The sequence below is a fragment of the Pholis gunnellus genome, assembly GCF_910591455.1.
Source record: "Pholis gunnellus genome assembly, chromosome: 2".
Taxonomy (NCBI): Eukaryota; Metazoa; Chordata; class Actinopteri; order Perciformes; family Pholidae; genus Pholis; species Pholis gunnellus.
In genome coordinates this window covers 14,313,403-14,331,073 of record NC_136536.1, presented here as the reverse complement: position 1 = coordinate 14,331,073, position 17,671 = coordinate 14,313,403, and the positions used below count along the sequence as shown (strand labels likewise).

General features: G+C 43.7%; 2 protein-coding genes across 2 annotated transcripts; one reads left to right on the top strand and one right to left on the bottom strand.

The window, feature by feature from the left end:
* Window positions 1-5,813: 5,813 nt before the first annotated feature.
* On the top strand, window positions 5,814-9,387 carry inavaa (innate immunity activator a). The gene is made up of 9 exons (XM_079183035.1): window positions 5,814-5,940; window positions 6,360-6,493; window positions 6,643-6,765; window positions 6,857-7,091; window positions 7,188-7,241; window positions 7,415-7,619; window positions 7,790-7,936; window positions 8,032-8,695; window positions 9,028-9,387. The coding sequence occupies exons 1-9, from the start codon at window positions 5,877-5,879 to the stop codon at window positions 9,118-9,120; spliced, it is 1,719 nt and encodes a 572-aa protein (XP_079039161.1). The 5' UTR covers window positions 5,814-5,876; the 3' UTR covers window positions 9,121-9,387.
* Window positions 9,388-14,375: 4,988 nt separating this feature from the next.
* Window positions 14,376-16,522, bottom strand: rpl10a (ribosomal protein L10a). The gene is made up of 6 exons (XM_079174352.1): window positions 16,475-16,522; window positions 15,987-16,058; window positions 15,823-15,903; window positions 15,018-15,166; window positions 14,755-14,927; window positions 14,376-14,593 (listed from the first exon to the last, which is right to left on the bottom strand). The coding sequence occupies exons 1-6, from the start codon at window positions 16,477-16,479 to the stop codon at window positions 14,423-14,425; spliced, it is 651 nt and encodes a 216-aa protein (XP_079030478.1). The 5' UTR covers window positions 16,480-16,522; the 3' UTR covers window positions 14,376-14,422.
* Window positions 16,523-17,671: the final 1,149 nt, after the last annotated feature.

Here is a 17,671-nt window from a genome sequence, read left to right as displayed (position 1 = left end):
GGCCCCGCGGCTCCCATCAGCCCCTGCTGCATCTCACCATTGAGGCCCTATCTTCATGTTCACTGTCTGCTGAGTGTGGCTACAAAAACATCACAAAGGCACCAGCTCACTATCACATCTCCTAGTGAATTTAACATTACATTTTGAATTTAAATCATGCATACCAAGAAACAGATATTTAGAAATGTCTTCTTAAAACTTTGAAACAGTTCTGATGAAGGAGTGGAGCACTTGTTTTTTATTCATAACTATGTGGATCGACGTTTGTTGAGGGAAAGAGGTTGGATATTTTTAAAGTTTTTTATGGTCATTATACTATTTTTCAACTTATCATGCTTCCTCCTAAAAAAGGTGGAAAGGCCATATAATCCTCTATGCGATTATTCACATTTCTAAACAGAACTCTTTTGTATCAATAGAAATCCCCCACAAATGTGCATGTTTCTGTATCTGTTTCTGTCATGAGTTTAGATTTTTAGTTTGTCCGTGTGTTGTGGAAATAAAGGCGTTATGGTTTGCAGAGATGTGTTGTTTTGTTGGGCACAATTCAAAGCACTGGGAATTGATTTGCATGCAGCTCTTCTCCCCGAGGACTCTCACGCTTCTTTCACATGGATATGGGACTTTGTTTAATTAGCTGATCTTTTCATTCCATCACGGGACGAGAGGAGAAAGCACAGGCCATCTGGAGGAGGCTTCTTAAGGGTATATAGGCTATACCCATGGGCCTGGTTAAAGAACTGGAGAAATGTGGGGTAGTCAGGGACTAAAACAGCCTGTTTGTTATTACATTTAGATTATTTAAATAGCACATCTCATAAACAAATGAAACAAAAACTGAAACAAATAAAAAAGTAATCAGATTGTCTAAGTAAGCATAATCAACAAAATACTTAGTATCAAAAGCAAAAATATTTCAATAACTAAGATTTCTGTAGTATTATATACATGTATATCATATTATTGGATTATTGATACTGATACATTATCATGTAAGAAAGAAAACATACATTTCCATCTGAAATGTATAGTGGAGTTGGCTATAAGAGTAGCAACAAATAGATATTGTATAACATTTTAACTTAAACAGTATTAGAGCAATAGGCCTACTATTAACCACTGCACATGATACAATAGAGAATATGCTAAATAAATAAAAATAAAAATAAACACCAAATCATCCCATAATTCATAAGATATCTCCAAAGGCCAGTAGGCCAAATACAGCTTAGTAGAATGTAAGTGAGTCAGAAATCCAAAGTACACCCTAGGTTTCTTGGATGAAAGCGTGGCTCATCACCACACTTTGCTCGTTTTTTCACCATCATGGCTGGAGGAAGGAGGGAGTGTGGTCTTGTTCACCACCACCACTGCTCTCCAGCTGTCCTGGGTTTTATCACAACTTGTCTCTCCCTCCGGCCATTCTTCCTTTGTGGCTCTTTTCAAATTAAAAGCCTCCACAGTGAGTCGCGTGCTGTGTAAATACGCAGAGCGTGTCTGGAGAGTCAGCAGCGTCGGACCAAACCATTTAAAAATAATCCGGTGAGATCACCAGCACCACTAAAATATACTTCTCCAGGGTTAAAACTTACTTCAGTGAAAACAAATAATTGTTGAGCAGGTATACAGCGTAACCAATACATTGAAGTTAATACAAGATCTAAATTCGTTTGCAAATAAATACGTTTACGTTACAAATGAAGCTTCCCCTCCCCTTCCCCGAGACAGTGGAGTCGTCTGAAACAGATGTCCCAAGCGTTGCTTTCACATCTGACCAGAGAAAGTCTGAACACCTCCTGCTGTCTCAGAGAGGATGCTGTAGAGGAGCAGATATTACTCCACAAGGTGAGTACACAAGGCTTTCTATCGGTCAGCAACATAATATGAGAAGGGAAAGCACGGCACAGGGAAGGAGCAGCAACACTAGTTCAACCAGTGTTAAGTTGGATGAAGTGTGTGAGGCGAGGGGATGATGCTATAGATCGGTAAACTTTAGAGAACCGCTGCAGAGCAGTTATCTGAACTGTAAACGGTGCTATATTTAAAACACGTCGTTAATATAAGTGCTCACTCGTCTTCAGTGTTGTAAAGTAAGTCACGTTATGCACATGTACTCAAGTTATGTACTTAACTCCAATCATGAGGTTCTTGTTATTTTCATTTTTTTTTCTGATACTTTCTACTTTTACACAACTTCAAAACAAAAGGACATATTGTACTTTTTTACTTCACTACATTTATTTTACGGCTATAGTTACCCGTCACTTGGACTACAAAATATAACTTTACATGCAAAACTTACAAACGTGTATAAAAGATGTATTTCATTTTGAGACTGTGATTATTTGATTGATAGTACTTCTGTACTTTTATTTAAGCTAAATTGAACACACGGGATTGGAAATTGAATATTTTCATAATGTGGTATGGCCACATTTGCCTTGTAAAGTAATGTGAGGATCTGAAAAGCATCTGAGTACTTCTTCAACCACTGCTCGTTACAAAAATACTTTGTGTTAAAAAACTGCAAAATAAAGTTATTCATATGCAGAGAGTTAAATCCCCTCAGGATGACAACTATCAGACTAAGCAATTATGAATAATGTTTTTTTTTTTTTTAAACAGCTACTATCTGTTTTGCGCATGAACAGGAACAGGTTGCTTTCACTGATAAACAACTCGTTAGGATGTATGTGGGGCAGCAGCCGAATAAACACCATCTCTATCAGTCCACGTGTTGACAGACGAGCTGTGCTACTGTGGTGCTAAAGACAACACCTCTGTGTTGTCGTGCCCCTGCAGTCCCCCCCGGTTCTTTTGAAAACGATGGGTACTTGTGTGTGAAAAGCTGTAACCACATCCTGGCAGGAGCCCGAGATGACCATCAGGGTCCATTCAGAGGCCTCAGAAATGATGACTCAGGGGGACAAGGTGTCGTGAACCTCGGTCAGCCCTTTCGGCCTCTGGAGAACAATGGAGCATCTCTTCTGTATTTACGCTGTCGTTTGGCTGTGACAGAGCTGGTGTGTCTGGCCAGCATATGGCCTCCAGTGACTGAGCGCCGGCCGATATGGTGCTTATTACCCCTGCATTGTCTCTGCTGGAAAACTAAGACCTGTGCACTACTTAACAATACTTAACAACGTTGATCTGACAAAGGAAATAGGCTTTGATACAGACCACTCATGGATGTTAATGTGGCCTCTTGACTGCTTTTTGCTGCAGTCTGTGGAGTTTCCACACTCAGCACTGCTTCTTAAGACAAAGATCTGACTTCAGTGACGTGCTTTGTAATACAACACTTCTTCTTTTCTTTTTCTTTTTTTACTCCTGCCGCTCCCCCACATTGATGCACTTTTTCTTCCAGCAGCCCATATTGTGTGCAGAGTGGATCCATTCTGCTGAATGGATTTTGGCTTTTCACCCGACTCTGAAATAAGGCATGCTGTAAGGTCGTTTGGTTTCTTCCATAGTATCAGCATTCAGTGGAGAGTCTTAATTACAGGGTTTGAACAGGCCTCGGTCTGGTTTCAGGCATCCCTCACTGTTTCCTCGGCGAGGCTGGTTCCCATTGGTAATTCCAGGGCCGACCACAGTGGTAATGAGCGCGGCGGCGGTGGTGGTGGCGGCATTCCAGGAGATCGCAGCTCCAAAGGCTCATGGGAAAGGGTGGTGGGGGAAGTCTGGGAGACAGTGAATCCACATCATGATCTCTTGCCATAAACACCCACTTCCGTAGATGTTACGCTGTCACGGTCCGGTGAGCAGCGAGGATGGGTGGGATGATCGGCTCCCATTCCCGACAAGTTCCTAGATAGTCTCCGCTAGCAGTGAGCACATGCACCACAATTAAGATGTTATGACTACATCAATCAAGCCGGGTGGAGACTGCGCTATCAGCGGCTATCCCGCCAGGAAATTAACTGCTATTCCTGTTTCACTCAATCAAGAAAAGTATTGTTTTTTTGGCTCTCCATAACTGTAGGATTTCAACACTCCCACGGCTTCCAGGTCTTTATGAAAGCTATGACAAATGGCATCAACGTCTTGGCAATAAGCTGCAACTTCTCGTGCGCTCTGCTGTTTTACGCAAACTCACCCACCCACTCACTCAGCCGAGCCCTCCCGACCACAGACTCTTGTGAAAGTCTTCAGAGTTATTGGGTGTAAGTGGGTAAATCCCACATTACCCTGCCTGTCTCTGATTACCCGGCTGGATTCCTGTTGACGTCTTGAGCTTGAGATCGCTGCAGCGTGGAGCCATGTGTCTGAGAGTACAGCGGGGCCTTCAACCTTACACAGTTAACAAAAAAAAAAACCTCAGCACTGTTCCTTTCCCCACCTCTCACTGCAGCCTCGTCTCAATATTGGCCCAACAACGCCGCTCAGCCCTGAAGCAGAGCTGTCAGCAGATATTGTGCCCACAGCAGATTATTAAGGCTGGTCGGTGCATACAGGGCCTTTGTTGCACTGTTGTTCTACTGACTCGAGCTGCCTGTGCCTCATTGTGCTACATGGCTGCTCGTAGCTGCGTCAGTTCACATGAGCTGCGGTGGTGAATGGGTCCAATAGGATACACAATAATATCCTGTCTCTCTCAGTGTCCTGCTGCTCCCCACAGGAACAGGCCTGATACCAATCTGAAAACACAGAGGACGAGACGAGAGTTGAGGATTATACACGGCCGCCTTACAATCACAGTCATTCATGTGGTGTCTGTTTTCACGTCACCTTTATTGCTCTCTAAAAACACAGAATTGACTTATGAGCTTTGTTTGCATGATGTTGATAGAGATACTGCTCTAGCAGTCATCAGGTTCATGAAGTATAACTTTTACAAACATGTGGCATTGAAGCAATAAGCGAGGCTAATAATCATGTTAGTGCCTGTAATGCTCCGCTGGCTTTCTGCAGGAGAAGTCGAGGGTGGTGGCAGGCATGTGAGCTCCAGAATAAATTCATTGACCTAAAAAAACGGAGAGAATGAGGGCAGCAAGCGTTCTCTCTCTCTCGCCCGGAGGCGATTTCACCAAAACAGCCGCACACATAGACCCGCGACTCATCCCTAAATGTTATTTCCAATTTGTTGTTGTCATTGTTGTCCTCTCCCTTCTGTCGTTCCTCTCCATGTCTCCATGTTTTTTTTTCCCGTTCATTGTCAGTCAGACGTTTGGTGCACAGCAACAATGGAGCCGAGCGGGGGCCGTAAACCCAAATTGTTTGTTTGTGAAAGTGTGTTCGTGAAATGTTGCACAGGAGTCAGCAGGGACCTTGTGATCTGATGCTGCGTAGACAAGCCCAGCATTGAGACATTCTTCCACTTCAAAGCCCCCCAGAGGGCTTTCTGGACACTGGTTGAATAGGAGCCGAGGGAGGGGGGGTGTGTGTGGGGGGGGGAACAGGTGCAGTCCATGAGTGGGGTAATTCCTGCTGCCATCTGCTTTCTTTTTCGGGGTCCGGGCTCTTTAAACGCCCTCTGACACGCCTCATGGCGACACGCTCCCCTAGCCAGCCGCACGGTGCCCCGTCACCATGGCTCCCCGATTCGGATTAACCCCTGCACATGTGCCGAGTCAAGCATGGGGGTCTGCCTCTTTTGTGAGGGAGCATGGGAGGGAGAAAGAGGTGGAGGAGGAGGGAGGGAGGGAGGGAGGGAGGAGATGGAGAGCTGCATGGATAAGTGTGTGAAAGGACACTCGCCAGTCATTCACTTTTGTTAAGTAAAGCAGCAGCAGGGAGCATGAATGAAGCCATGTGGTAGAAAAACAACAGCAGAGTCTGTATTCTTATAAGGGATCCAGCTCACTTTTACTGAGTTGGGTAATATCTGCTTATTTCAACAGGTACTTTGGAAGAGTTAAGTGCACGCAGTCGAGATGACAGCAATCGAGAGTAAAGAGGAGATCAGCGACACTGACAGTGGGATTATCGTCCACTCTGGTAAGAACATCTGATGTCCACATATGTCACCTTGTAGCTTAGGGCTGCATGATAACAGCAAGCTAAAGAAAAAGTTGCATGTCACATTGTACTTATTTTTATGTTTCAAAAACTAATTCTTCCCTCACCTATAAGATTCAGTGAATAGTGAGGAAACAGTGAATAAATAAAACGGTCTAATGGTCACAGTTTGCAATCATTTAGTTTGCAGAGGCGAAAGCAGATGTTAATTCTGATTAACTTTATCATCGCAAAGGGAATTCGATTCCCAGTGTAGGCACAAAAAAAACAACATTCCATGTATGTGTGTTGAAAAGGTAATGCCGGATGGGATGAAAGAATTTCTGGGTCATATATCCCGTAAAAATAGTGAATATTTATTTCTATGCCTGATCTGACCTTCTGTGTGTTCACTGCAGGTCCAGACAGCCCCACGTCGCCGGCGAAGGACTCGACCACACACACCAGAGCCCTGAAGCTGAAGCACCAGTCTCTGGAGGAGCGTCTGGAGCTCTGCCTGCTGGAGCTCAGGACGCTCTGCATCAGGGAGGCCGTGAGTAATGTCTAGATTATAATAATGCACATACTACCAATATATTATTTAGGGACTTTGTAATAGCTCTGAATGAGTTGGTAAAATTGTGTGTAAGGGTCACAGATTTCCCCCTTTTTGTAATCAACACTTTTCTTTTTTATTCACAGGAGCTGACTGGTAAACTGCCCTCAGACTATCCTCTGATGCCCGACGAGAAGCTTCCTCTGGTCAGAAGGAGGATTGGAGCTTCCTTCAAGCTCGACGAAGGTCTGATCCATGTGGATAAACAGGTATGGGCCGCAATCAGCGTTCACTATTTCTGTGGGAAACAGATTACAATTCAGCTCAAACTAAACGTCAGACTGTTTTGCTTATCCGTAGGATTCAGAGCTCCAAGTGCTGGAAACGGACCTGGCTCTTCAGCGGCAGATTTATGAGGCGGCCCGCAAACTCTCCCTGGAGGGGAAGCTCAGCAAACCACAGAAGAAGAGCCGGCTGCAGCAGTGCAAGAGGGTGGAGAAGAAGGTGAAGGATCTGCAGGAGGCCGTGTTCCAGCACAGGATCAAGAGCGAGTGCAGCACACCGAGCATCAGCAGCTCAAACAAACAACACAAAGGTGAGTGACGCTGCTGCCCTCTTCAGGCCAAACGTCACGAACACATTCTGTGGCTTCTGAGGGACACTTTTTAAAACGTTCCCTTTCTGCATGCAGATCTGTGCATGTCTGACGACAGTTCCCTGTCTGATGTGGTGGCCCTGGATGATGGTGAGTGGAGAGTTCATTCATACATGTTATATTTGGAGGATTGTCATCACTCTCTGATAGACATGCTTAGTGTAAGACATACAGGGAAAAGAAGGATGAATTAGAAGGACGTATGAGATTTTTTTGGAGCAGCGTGATGATGACTGTTTGATGTTCTCTGTGATCATCCACAGATGTGGGCCCTCTCTCCCCTCCTGTGTTGGGCACTTCCTATTCAGACCCCCTCCAGCTGTCAGCCACGACCCTGCAGTCGTCAAGTCAGCTCAGTGTGGAGTACGAGCGCTCTCCCATCCAGAACTCTCCGTGGAAAGAGTCCAGTCTGGATCAGCCTTACCAGAGGGTCACAAACCCCTTGTCTGTTTGTAGCAGCAGGTCCAGGTACGAGTCTGACGTGTATTAACTACCCATTGAGCACACAACTGCTGTCTTAACATGACTATAAGAGAGGAAATAAAATGAAAAGGGGGGGAGTTTAGTGTCAGCGTTCATATCTCACAGGATGCATTGCACGTCTCACATCATCTTCTCTGTTTTTTTGTTGTGTGCAGTAGTCCAGCAGGAACCCTGATGTCAGCGGAGAGCATCATTCCTCTGTCTCAGTTCATAAAGAAAACGGCGCTGCGTCTGAACAACTCCACCAGCGCCCCCTCCACCCCAGAGCTGCACGTCCGCCGACAGGGCTCCCAATCCTTCAGGTACACAGAAAAGTCCGATTAGCACACGAACGCACAAAGAGCACAACAACATGCCCACTGTAATTTAACAATTCCACATGATCATGTGTCCTCAGACTTCCCAAAAGTAAGCCACCTGCTGACACGGAGAACAACCGAGAGCGAGCCAGGCTGCCCCAGCGACGCTTACTGGCTGACTTCATGGTGCGTTCTTCAGAGTACACTCCTTTGCGCCCTTACCAGTCCAGCTCGGAGGACAGCAGCTCGGAGCACTCGTCCTCCTCCTATATTAGCTCTCCCGGCGGGGACGCACCCACTGAGATCCCAAAGCTCTGCCCGCCGCCTTACGGATTCCACTTTGGAGCACAGAAGAAAGGGCTCTCCAGCTCCGCCACGAACACCAACCAGCCTCAGTCCGTCCCCGGCTGCGTCAGACCAAATGCGGAAGATGGCCCCCTCTCCCCTCAAGACCTGGACATGGGAAAGAGCTTCCTGTCTTCTCCTCCTGTGGCACACAGCCCTCAGCAAAGACAGTGGCAGGGCGGAGCCTCGTCCACGAGGAGAGTCCCGAAGCCCCCTCCGCCTTACACCAGGGTGGTGCGAACGCCCTCGCTGAACGAGTACCCGAACCACGCCATCAGGCTGATGCCCAGGGACATTGTGTCGGAGGAGCTGAAGTCATGGCATCTGAGGAATCAGCTGCAGAAGTTACGACCAGGCTGCGAGGATCAGCAGAGTGTCAAGAGCCCCACTTGTCTTCATCTGCCTCCATTTAACCAGGTCAGTACTGATCATCAACAGTAAAATAGGCCACTCACACAAGAGTGATTATTTACTTAATAAATTGATCGATTGTTTGGTCAATAAAACATCAGAAATCAATGAAAAATGTCCGCCACAACTTCCACGAGTCAAATGTAACACCTTCCAATGTCTTGTTATGTCTGACCGACAAAATATTGAGTTTGCATTTTTTGCTTAAAAACGACTGAAATTGATTAATCGATTTTTAAAATAGTTGCTGAATTATGTTCTTTTGATCAACTACTCAGATATAAAATATATGAATGTTCAGAATGTGTGAGATGAACACTGCTTCCATGTTTTCACAGGGTTCGGGTAATCTGATCCTCCAGAGAGCTGCAGACGGGACTCCAGTTCAGTGGTTCATTGCGGAGGATGCTGAAATCGTGAGCCAGGTGTAACTAGGACCTGTACTCCTCCGCAGCAGGTTCAGCAGGATGCGTGTTATCCCTCTCTATTTATTGCTGTATTTATTACGGTTGTGGACTCTCTGTGAGATTGTATGTTGACTTGATGCCGAAAACGCAGACCTCTTGGGACTCCGCTGAGCACATTTCTCTCGTCTTTTTAATTTAAAACATAATGTAAGGTGGTATGCCAGTTTTATTTATTTGAAATTGCTTTCTAATAGATGCTTCTAAAAGTTCTGAGGTGAATTAAGGTTCAGACCAAACCGATTTAAAACACAGATGCTGAAATCCTCTTTGTGTCTGGCACACATTTTGCACATGAAAATCATCTACAGTAGTTTTCGAAAAAGTATCCCCATTCCTAATATAATGTTTTATGTTACACTATATTTATCTTTTAATGAGAGTTTCCCCCTTGCGACATGAAGATGTATTACTAACATGTTATATAGTTAAAATGTAACATCTAGCCATGAAGTGAAGTGAGCTGAATCTTAACGTTTGCTGTTAACTCTTAATAATTAATCACGGATGCCTTTGAGGAATGTTATTACTTCAGTGTTTTCTGACTAACAAAGTGATTGTATCAGTTTTGATATGTTTTGTATATTTATAATAAAAATTACAGCTGAAAGTGAAGTTTGTGGCTTTGTTTTCGAGAAGGTAAAAGAACAAATTGAACAAACAGAGTCATGAACAGTTTAATATTCAAAGACTGATACAGACGTTTCAGCTGGTCTACACACTGGATATTTACAAGCCAGTTACAGACTATAGACGACCTCCTGATGGTACATTCACGGCTCAGGCGCTTCTTCATGAAGCTTCCACAAGAAGCAAGTCAACGTGACGACACAGAAAAGCACAAACAGGTACATGCAGAGCAGCGCCCAGCGACAGCTGTACAACCAGTGAGCCAGAGGACGATGTCGCCACAAGGACCCACACCTGAGGAGAGCAGTCAGTCAAGAGATCCACCGGAAAGAATCACCACAGTCGTCTTTTGAAACACATGTTGACTTACGTGCTCACAGAAAGCCGCCGGTAGGTATTTGTACTCTTTTTATCCTTGTCTGCTTTCTTCTTTGATAACGCAGCTTTGCCCTTGTGTCTCTGACGCAAAGTATCCAGAGGGGAACTGCAACAAAGACGGTCACATTACAGTTTTCCCAAATACAGCGTCAATGCAATGTTACAAAGGCAGGATGGAATAATAGAAAAAACTATATTTTATACTGGTGTTAAATGTGTAAAGTGTCTTTTGGTCACAGAGTTCACAGCAGTAAAAGAGCAGGTGTTACTACTGACATTAACAATGGCTGTTAATTAAGGCGATGAATTACAGCGCTGTCAAAAAAAAGAGCAAGTTTTAATCAAACAAACATCCAGAGCTTCAGCAGGGTTGATGTTTACTGCTGGTATTAGCATTGTGTGGTGTTTCTGCTATTTTTTTCCGTGACCAGCGATTCCATACTGTTTGTCGCGTAACTTTCTGGTGGCCTGTTGTTTAGCTGGGAGGCACTCGGGGCCGAGGACCGGAGGTGGAAGAAGCTCAGCAGCTGGAGCTTCTGGCAGAGTTTCATCTGGATCCAGCGGCCTGAAGAACACATAGAAAAGGGAAATCGGGTGATGCACATTTGCTGATCACTTGGTCCAGATACAGAGTCTCTAGCTGACCTGTCATCCACAGGGAGGCTGTGATCCGTGGTCATGGCAGAGCAGCTGGACTTCAAAGGGGGAGACGAGCAGGTGAGGAAGGAATCCTTGCTGAAGGACCTTCCGGGAAGAGCTCTTTTCTTCACGTCTCGCTTTATCTTCTCCTGTAGAGACGAAGACGCTCGACTCGTTTGGGTTTCTGGATGATAACAATTGTAAAGAAAGTTCACTAAAGAAACCTCCTTACCTGGATTTGGTTAGGAATTAGTGATATGCTGAGTCTGCGACGAATGCTGCTCTGAAAGATCGCAAATAAAAGGCAGATTGAAGTCATGACAAGGAAAGTGTTCCCATATCAAATGGTACAATATGCCGAACGTCTGCATACCTGCTGAGAGTTTTTCCTTCTGCCGTCACTTTCCTCTGGATCTACAACGAGAAATTCAGTCAAATATTGCACACGGCGACAGAGCAAGACGAACAGCACGAGACAGAGCATCAGAGACCTGGCGACGCTCTGGGGTCGATGCTCGAGTTCTGCTGCTGGATCGTCTTCTTGGCCTCCTCCAGCTCTGCCACGTTTCTGTCATGTTGTCTCCTCAGGTTCTCCACATGAGCCACCATGAGCTCCACCGCTCGACTCACTCGAGCCTCCTATCAAAGACACAAAATATCATTCAAAACCAAACACACCTGTTGTTGATGGCTTTCATGTCCGTGCATGCATTATAATGTGTGACAGATCAATATTAAGAAACTGTAATGCATAAATAGAGAGATTTTGTGTTGCTGTGTATGCAAACAGTGTAGAAACAGTGCACAAACTTTCACTTTGATTGTTGCTTATTTAGTGAATATAGATTTAATCTTTTATGGGTGATTCTTCCCTCTAAAAACTGTTTTATTTGAAGGATTTCTTGAGGTTAAAGTGGTGAAAGTATTCCGTTTTTAGAAATGTCTCTAATCATTTTGTGACCCCCCCTCACAGTTACTCTAGGGCCCTTTTTTTTGGGACGCCGACCCACAGGTCGGAAACCACGTTCCTAATTGTTACTGAGCCATCCGGTACCTGGTGCACAGCGCCGAGCACCTCCGCCGTGTTGGAGATTCGTTCCACGGTCCCACCGAGGATGTCCAGAGACAGCTCCAGCCTCTGCAGGATCTTACTGCGCTTACTGTCCAGACACAGGCCCTTCAGCGTCTGAAATCTCACACACACACACACACACACACACACACACACACGTGTGCACCTGCTCTATGGTAGCGTCATCAAAGCGTATCTCACATCATCATCAGTCATTTACTGCACCTCCAGCGTCTCCCTGCCTCTGGTCAGCTCCAGCTGGATGTTGTCCTCAGCCAGGTTGCGGGCGTGCTCCTCCGCCTGCAGCCTCTGCTTCAGGGTGTACTGATCACAGCGGGAGGCCAGCGCGATCTGACAGAAGGCCGTCTGGGAGCAACAACATTCATCTTACATTTCAGATGTAACATTAATACATTTTGATCTGCTGCTTAGATATTTAGCACAAAATGAAGAAGTACATTCTTTAAAATCCACATACAGGCAAGATGACCTCTAAAACTTAAATTTAAAGGATCACAAGTGTTCAAGTCCGTCTCCAAGAAATAGTCCCCTGCCCATATGAACATTGAAACAGGTTCCTGGTTGTTGTAATCATCTCTCCTGTTCATACAGGCGTTTAAAAGACAAACACTTGAATACATTTTTGCACAGGAGGACTGTAGGTTTCGTCCCCCGTCATCACTCACATATTGAAAGAGCTTTAGGAAGAGATCTTTTAACAGGAAGAATGATTATAACAAGCAGAACATGTTCATTTAAAAGCAACATACAAACATGCACACATGTAATATATGAAGTACATAAAAATACACATGTAGGCTGATCCAAAAGAGGAAGAAACAGCATGTGATGTGTGGCATATCATGGGGACCTTACCTCCAAATCTTTCTCTGACAGCTCCACACTGTCACAAACAAAGACAAGTGACAGTGTGACGAAAAGTCAGATGAACTCGTGTTAGTAAAGGTCTAGTATGACAGGCTGCGTGGCAGATAAACATCACACTGGTCACCTGTCGAGGCCGACACGCTCTATGATGGACAGCTCGTTCCAGCTTGTGATTGGCAGCTCCTCTTGACTGGTTTCTGTTGAGACACGACCCAGTTTAATTGTGCAGCCATGATACTGGTTCCTGGACTTTGTGCCAACATTTTAAAGACGTTACCTTCGTCACTGTCCTCACTGTCCCGCATGGTGGACGGGCTGTAGTCGTTTGTCTCTGCATCAGGCTGAAATTAGTTCAGAAACATTTCCTCTATTACCAAATGATACAATCATCCCATTTAAGGCCGTAACCAGGTAGGACAGCTGGTAGATGTGCCTCACCTGAGCGGTCATCACTACATCAACTTCTGTCTTCTCGAGAATAATCCAATTGTCTTCCTCGGGTTGAAAACAGATTAAATCATTAAAATCCTCTTCACTGTCAGCTCTGGGTTTCTCATTGATGCTGGAAACACAAAGATATTCGTGGACGTTCCCGTCCGTGTTTTGTTCATTTCTCCCTCTGCCTTTCTCCTGTACCGAGAATAGATAATCCTATTAAGAGATCCACAGTCAAACCAGAGCAGGAAGACCGCCCCAAGAGGCTCATGGGTAGCCTTGGTTGTACCTGTTGCTGTGTTTTTATCTTTGGTAAATAAAGGCTGGTGTTGACCCAAGTGATGAACCAATTATCACTCTCACTGTGCTGTGAAGGAAATATTTGAGTCCCAACTATAAACTTCACTGAATCCAAACACTTCAAAGGGATTATTTAACCGTTCTTAAATTGATTGGATGCATGGACCCTTACTATACACATATAACACAGTGGTGTACAAGCCCCAACTGTTATTTTGTTTTACTTATTTAAAACACTCAATGCTGTTTTACGTTAGTCATAAAATATATTCATTGTGCAGTTTCATGGATCTGCACATATTCATTATAATGACCCACAAATGACACTGTCTGGCTGCTGAAGAGCCCCACTGATAAGATCAGCTGATTCCAGTTACTTTTTCTCCAAAAAATTATGATAGTCAGTAATTAAACATAAAATGATTACGTATTAGTTTGAGGGATAATTCTGTGTTAACAGCACAGAGGAAACTCAACATGGTTGACCTTCACATTACCATCTAGGGAGGGGCCCCGAGAGGCTTAGTAGCAACATCCATTAAAATGTGTAAACATAAATGCCCCATGGAAAATGATTCATCAGCAATTTAACTATATTCGAGTAGACGTGGCATGTTTCTCTCCCCTGTACATAGATACATACGCTGCTGAGATCAATAAACACAATCACTACTTTAGTGTTAAAACACATTACGGCTCTAATCACTTTTTCTTTTTAAACTATTGACAAAAGGACTGAAACAGCTTCTTTGTTTTGTCCCTACATAAGCTCATTAAATATGTTAAAATAAAGGAGGCCATACATTGAGAATAGACACCTAGTAGTTCATAGGCGTCCGTGATGTTTACACTTTGAAAAACAAACGGACAAAATAAAGTCTCAGAACAGTGAACTCTCCACATGTTTATTAATAGAAAAGCAGTCCTTTAGTAGAGGCGTTGGGGTTTGCCCATGGTGCTCTTGACGTAGAGGGCACGCACGTTCTGCCAGTTCTTCTTCAGCAGAGACACGAGGAAGTTGACGGCGAGGTGGATGTTGTACACAAGCTCATCCTCCGTCATCTTCACGTGTCCTACAGCCACAGCCAGACACAGCACCTACAGGATAGAGTGACGATCAATATATTATTCAGTCACCCAACAACCACTTTCTTAAGTACAATCTCAACATTCATAACGGAACAGTAAAATAAGTCGGGATGCAACAATCTGTTTCAGTCCGGATGAAGATACCGAGTACCGATCCACTAGCAGCGTACCTTCTTCATCTGGAACTTGATGGTGGATTTGACCTCATCCACCTTGGTGTTCAGGTTCTCATTGTGGGTGAGCAGGGAGGGGAACTTGCCAGCCTTGTTCAGCCCAGGACCCAGGATACGAGGGATCTGCTTGATCAGAGACTCAGAGGCCAGGAAGGCATCGTACTTTTTGGCTAGAGAGGCGGGAGTGAGAAACACCAACGTTAAAAAAAAATCATCACAAATCAGGCGTGTTGCTGCGAGTGAGGAGGCTAACTTCGTACCGAGCTTCTTGACCATCTTCTTGTTCTTGTTGAGCTTCTTGAGAGCCTCGATGTCCATGTGCGGCAGCTCAGCGACTTTGGCCTCGTCGCAGTGCTGCTGGTCTCCCAGGACGCACACGGAGAACTTGGGCCTGGGGAGACTCTTCAGCCTGCAGATTTACAAAGCAGGTAAGAAACGCTGCTCACAACCCCACACCAAGCACAAGGGCATCAGTTGGCAGTAAGGCAGGGTACGGTTCAGACTGCACAGTCTGCAGTACGGTGGTTTAAATGACAGCCCACGCGTGCCCTTCTCTAACGCATACATCACGCCATACAGGCCAATTCATTTTAAATCATGGCTAGCTAGATCACCTGGAAACTACACGCAATTAATCTTAGGGATGAATAATGTTCTCTAAAAAACAAATACTCTGCCATCCCCAAATGACACCTCCTTCATTTTACTACGTAATAGAAGAAATCTTACCCATACCACCATTGTGGCCGGTGTCCAGCTGACCTCTGTAATAATTGGTCGGCTTGAGGACATGAACTTAGCAGCTCAGTCACTCAAAGCCTCCCCTCATGTTTTAAGACCCAGGGTAGGGGTCCGTCTGCTTCACCTCCACCAGCAACGCTGGGTCAGCTCAGTCAGACTACCCAGAGTACTTCTCCATGTCTGCCCCTGGCCTGTCTGGAATTTTTGGCTTTCACTTTGAAAAGATTTCAGCAACTAATAGCCATATTTACAGGCTGTTTGTATCCTCAGACAGGGCTGGAAGCACACAGGGAAAAGGTCGGGTGAAACAGTAAAAGGTCGAACCTGACGGTGCCGGAGAAACGCTTGTCCTTCTGGGGATCATAGTTTTTCAAGCTGATCTGCAGCTCCACAGACTCCGTGAACCTAAAAAAAAACAGACAGTTACACATCGTCGGCCATTAACGCCATTTATCTCGCGGCACAAGAGGTTTAACACATGGACTCACTTCCTTGACTTGGTCAGAGAGCCCTGCAGGACCTCCTTCACGGCTTCATACAACGTATCCCTGGAGACCTTACTGTAAGAAACATATGAGAAAAGATATCAAGGCAAATATTGGCGGAACACCTCCATAGACCCAGTTACATCCGTTGGTCTACAGCGGAAACATCATCACAAAATGGGTAAAAAGTTCAAAAAGATTCTAATAAATATTATCTGGGAGAGTCAATATATACATCCGATGCATGATTGTTTTGTAAAACACATCTTAAAAGTGTGGATGACGGTGGATTGCATCTGGTGTCCTAACGTTACCGCAGATGAGCCGGCTCCGTACGTTACATTTAGCTTCACCTAATTCTGAATAAATGTACTAAATAACACAGCTGCCGCCCACGATAACAATACGTAAGACTTAAACGAGTAATACAGCTCGGTTTAAATGTAGAAACAGCTTATTATTTGACATTTATTAGTTAAACTGAGTCTAACCTCATTTTTGCGGCTGGTCCCTCACGACTCGCTACGTTGAAAAGGAAGTTCAGAGGGAAGTTACGCAAAATAAAGGCGCCATTGTGTGCACGTCATCAAAACGCGGCGAAGAAGTTTTTTCCCCCAACTTTATTGACAAAATTCAATTCATTATATATGTTCCAGTTTGTTTTTAATTATAAGAGTTGCCGTAAATACATAATAGTATAGATATAATACAAAATAAATAAAATAAATTGTACAACAGAAAACCTTTTTTTAGGTAAAGAAAAGAAGAATAAAAAAAATCCTCAGGGTCTACTAATTTGAAATATCTAAATAGTATAGTTTTTGTCAATTCCTCAGTTTTGAGTTTCAAGTTTTTAATATTAGGATAGTCAGATACTTATATTGATTACTTATATTAATCAAGTTAAGTTTTATCTGCAGAGAAATGAGAATTGTTAAAAGTGAGTGATACATCAATCTTTGTCATGAAAGTTTGATATATTTTTCTCTTTCTTTTATTAGTTAGTCTATAAATAAACCCCCAAAATAGCCTATAGCATGAAAACAATCTAACACACGTTCAATAATTTCCCCTTTTCACAAAAAGTACATCTGCTGTTTATAGTTGGGAAGAAATTATATAAGCTTAAGCAGGCGAGTACATACATCTATCTGAAATATTAAAAAATTATGACTTTGTATAATATCTGTTATATTTGTAATCCTATTTTTAAATACATATTTGCTGTGTGAATAATATTACATGAAAATAAAGTTGATTGTGCTGTGCTCAACAAAATAAATTGACAAAAAGGAGATAATAAAAACTTTTCATGCAGGTGGCGTAGTTCAAAGTGCTTAACGATAAAGTGAAGAAACAAGAGAATAAATAAAAAAAGGCAAAGAAATACAAATAATGTGCAAAAAAAAAGCAATCAAAAGAACAAAATACAGGCAGCAAATAGCAAGAATGGGCATATTAAAACAAAAAAAACTAAAAAGAGAATAAAAAATAAATAAAAGTCAAACTTAAAAAAAGGCAATGTTGAATAAATGCATTCTACAATTGTCATTTAGAGATGTTCACAACTTACGTCTCTTAAATCCTTGGGTAGAGAATTCCATGGTAGAGGAAAAAAGGCAGAGCTAGTGATTTTATTTGTGTGATAGTTTGTATTTTAAAAGCAGAGGATCTAAGAGGCTGCGAAT

Coding starts and splice junctions, on each gene's coding strand:
- inavaa (XM_079183035.1), top strand. CDS start 5,877: ATGACAGCAATCGAGAGTAAAGAGGAGATCAGCGACACTGACAGTGGG. Junction 5,941..6,359: donor TGGGATTATCGTCCACTCTG/GTAAGAACATCT, acceptor TGTTCACTGCAG/GTCCAGACAGCCCCACGTCG. Junction 8,696..9,027: donor ATCTGCCTCCATTTAACCAG/GTCAGTACTGAT, acceptor ATGTTTTCACAG/GGTTCGGGTAATCTGATCCT.
- rpl10a (XM_079174352.1), bottom strand. Junction 15,904..15,986: donor TCTCTGACCAAGTCAAGGAA/GTGAGTCCATGT, acceptor GTTTTTTTTTAG/GTTCACGGAGTCTGTGGAGC. Junction 15,167..15,822: donor CGTTTCTCCGGCACCGTCAG/GTTCGACCTTTT, acceptor GTAAATCTGCAG/GCTGAAGAGTCTCCCCAGGC.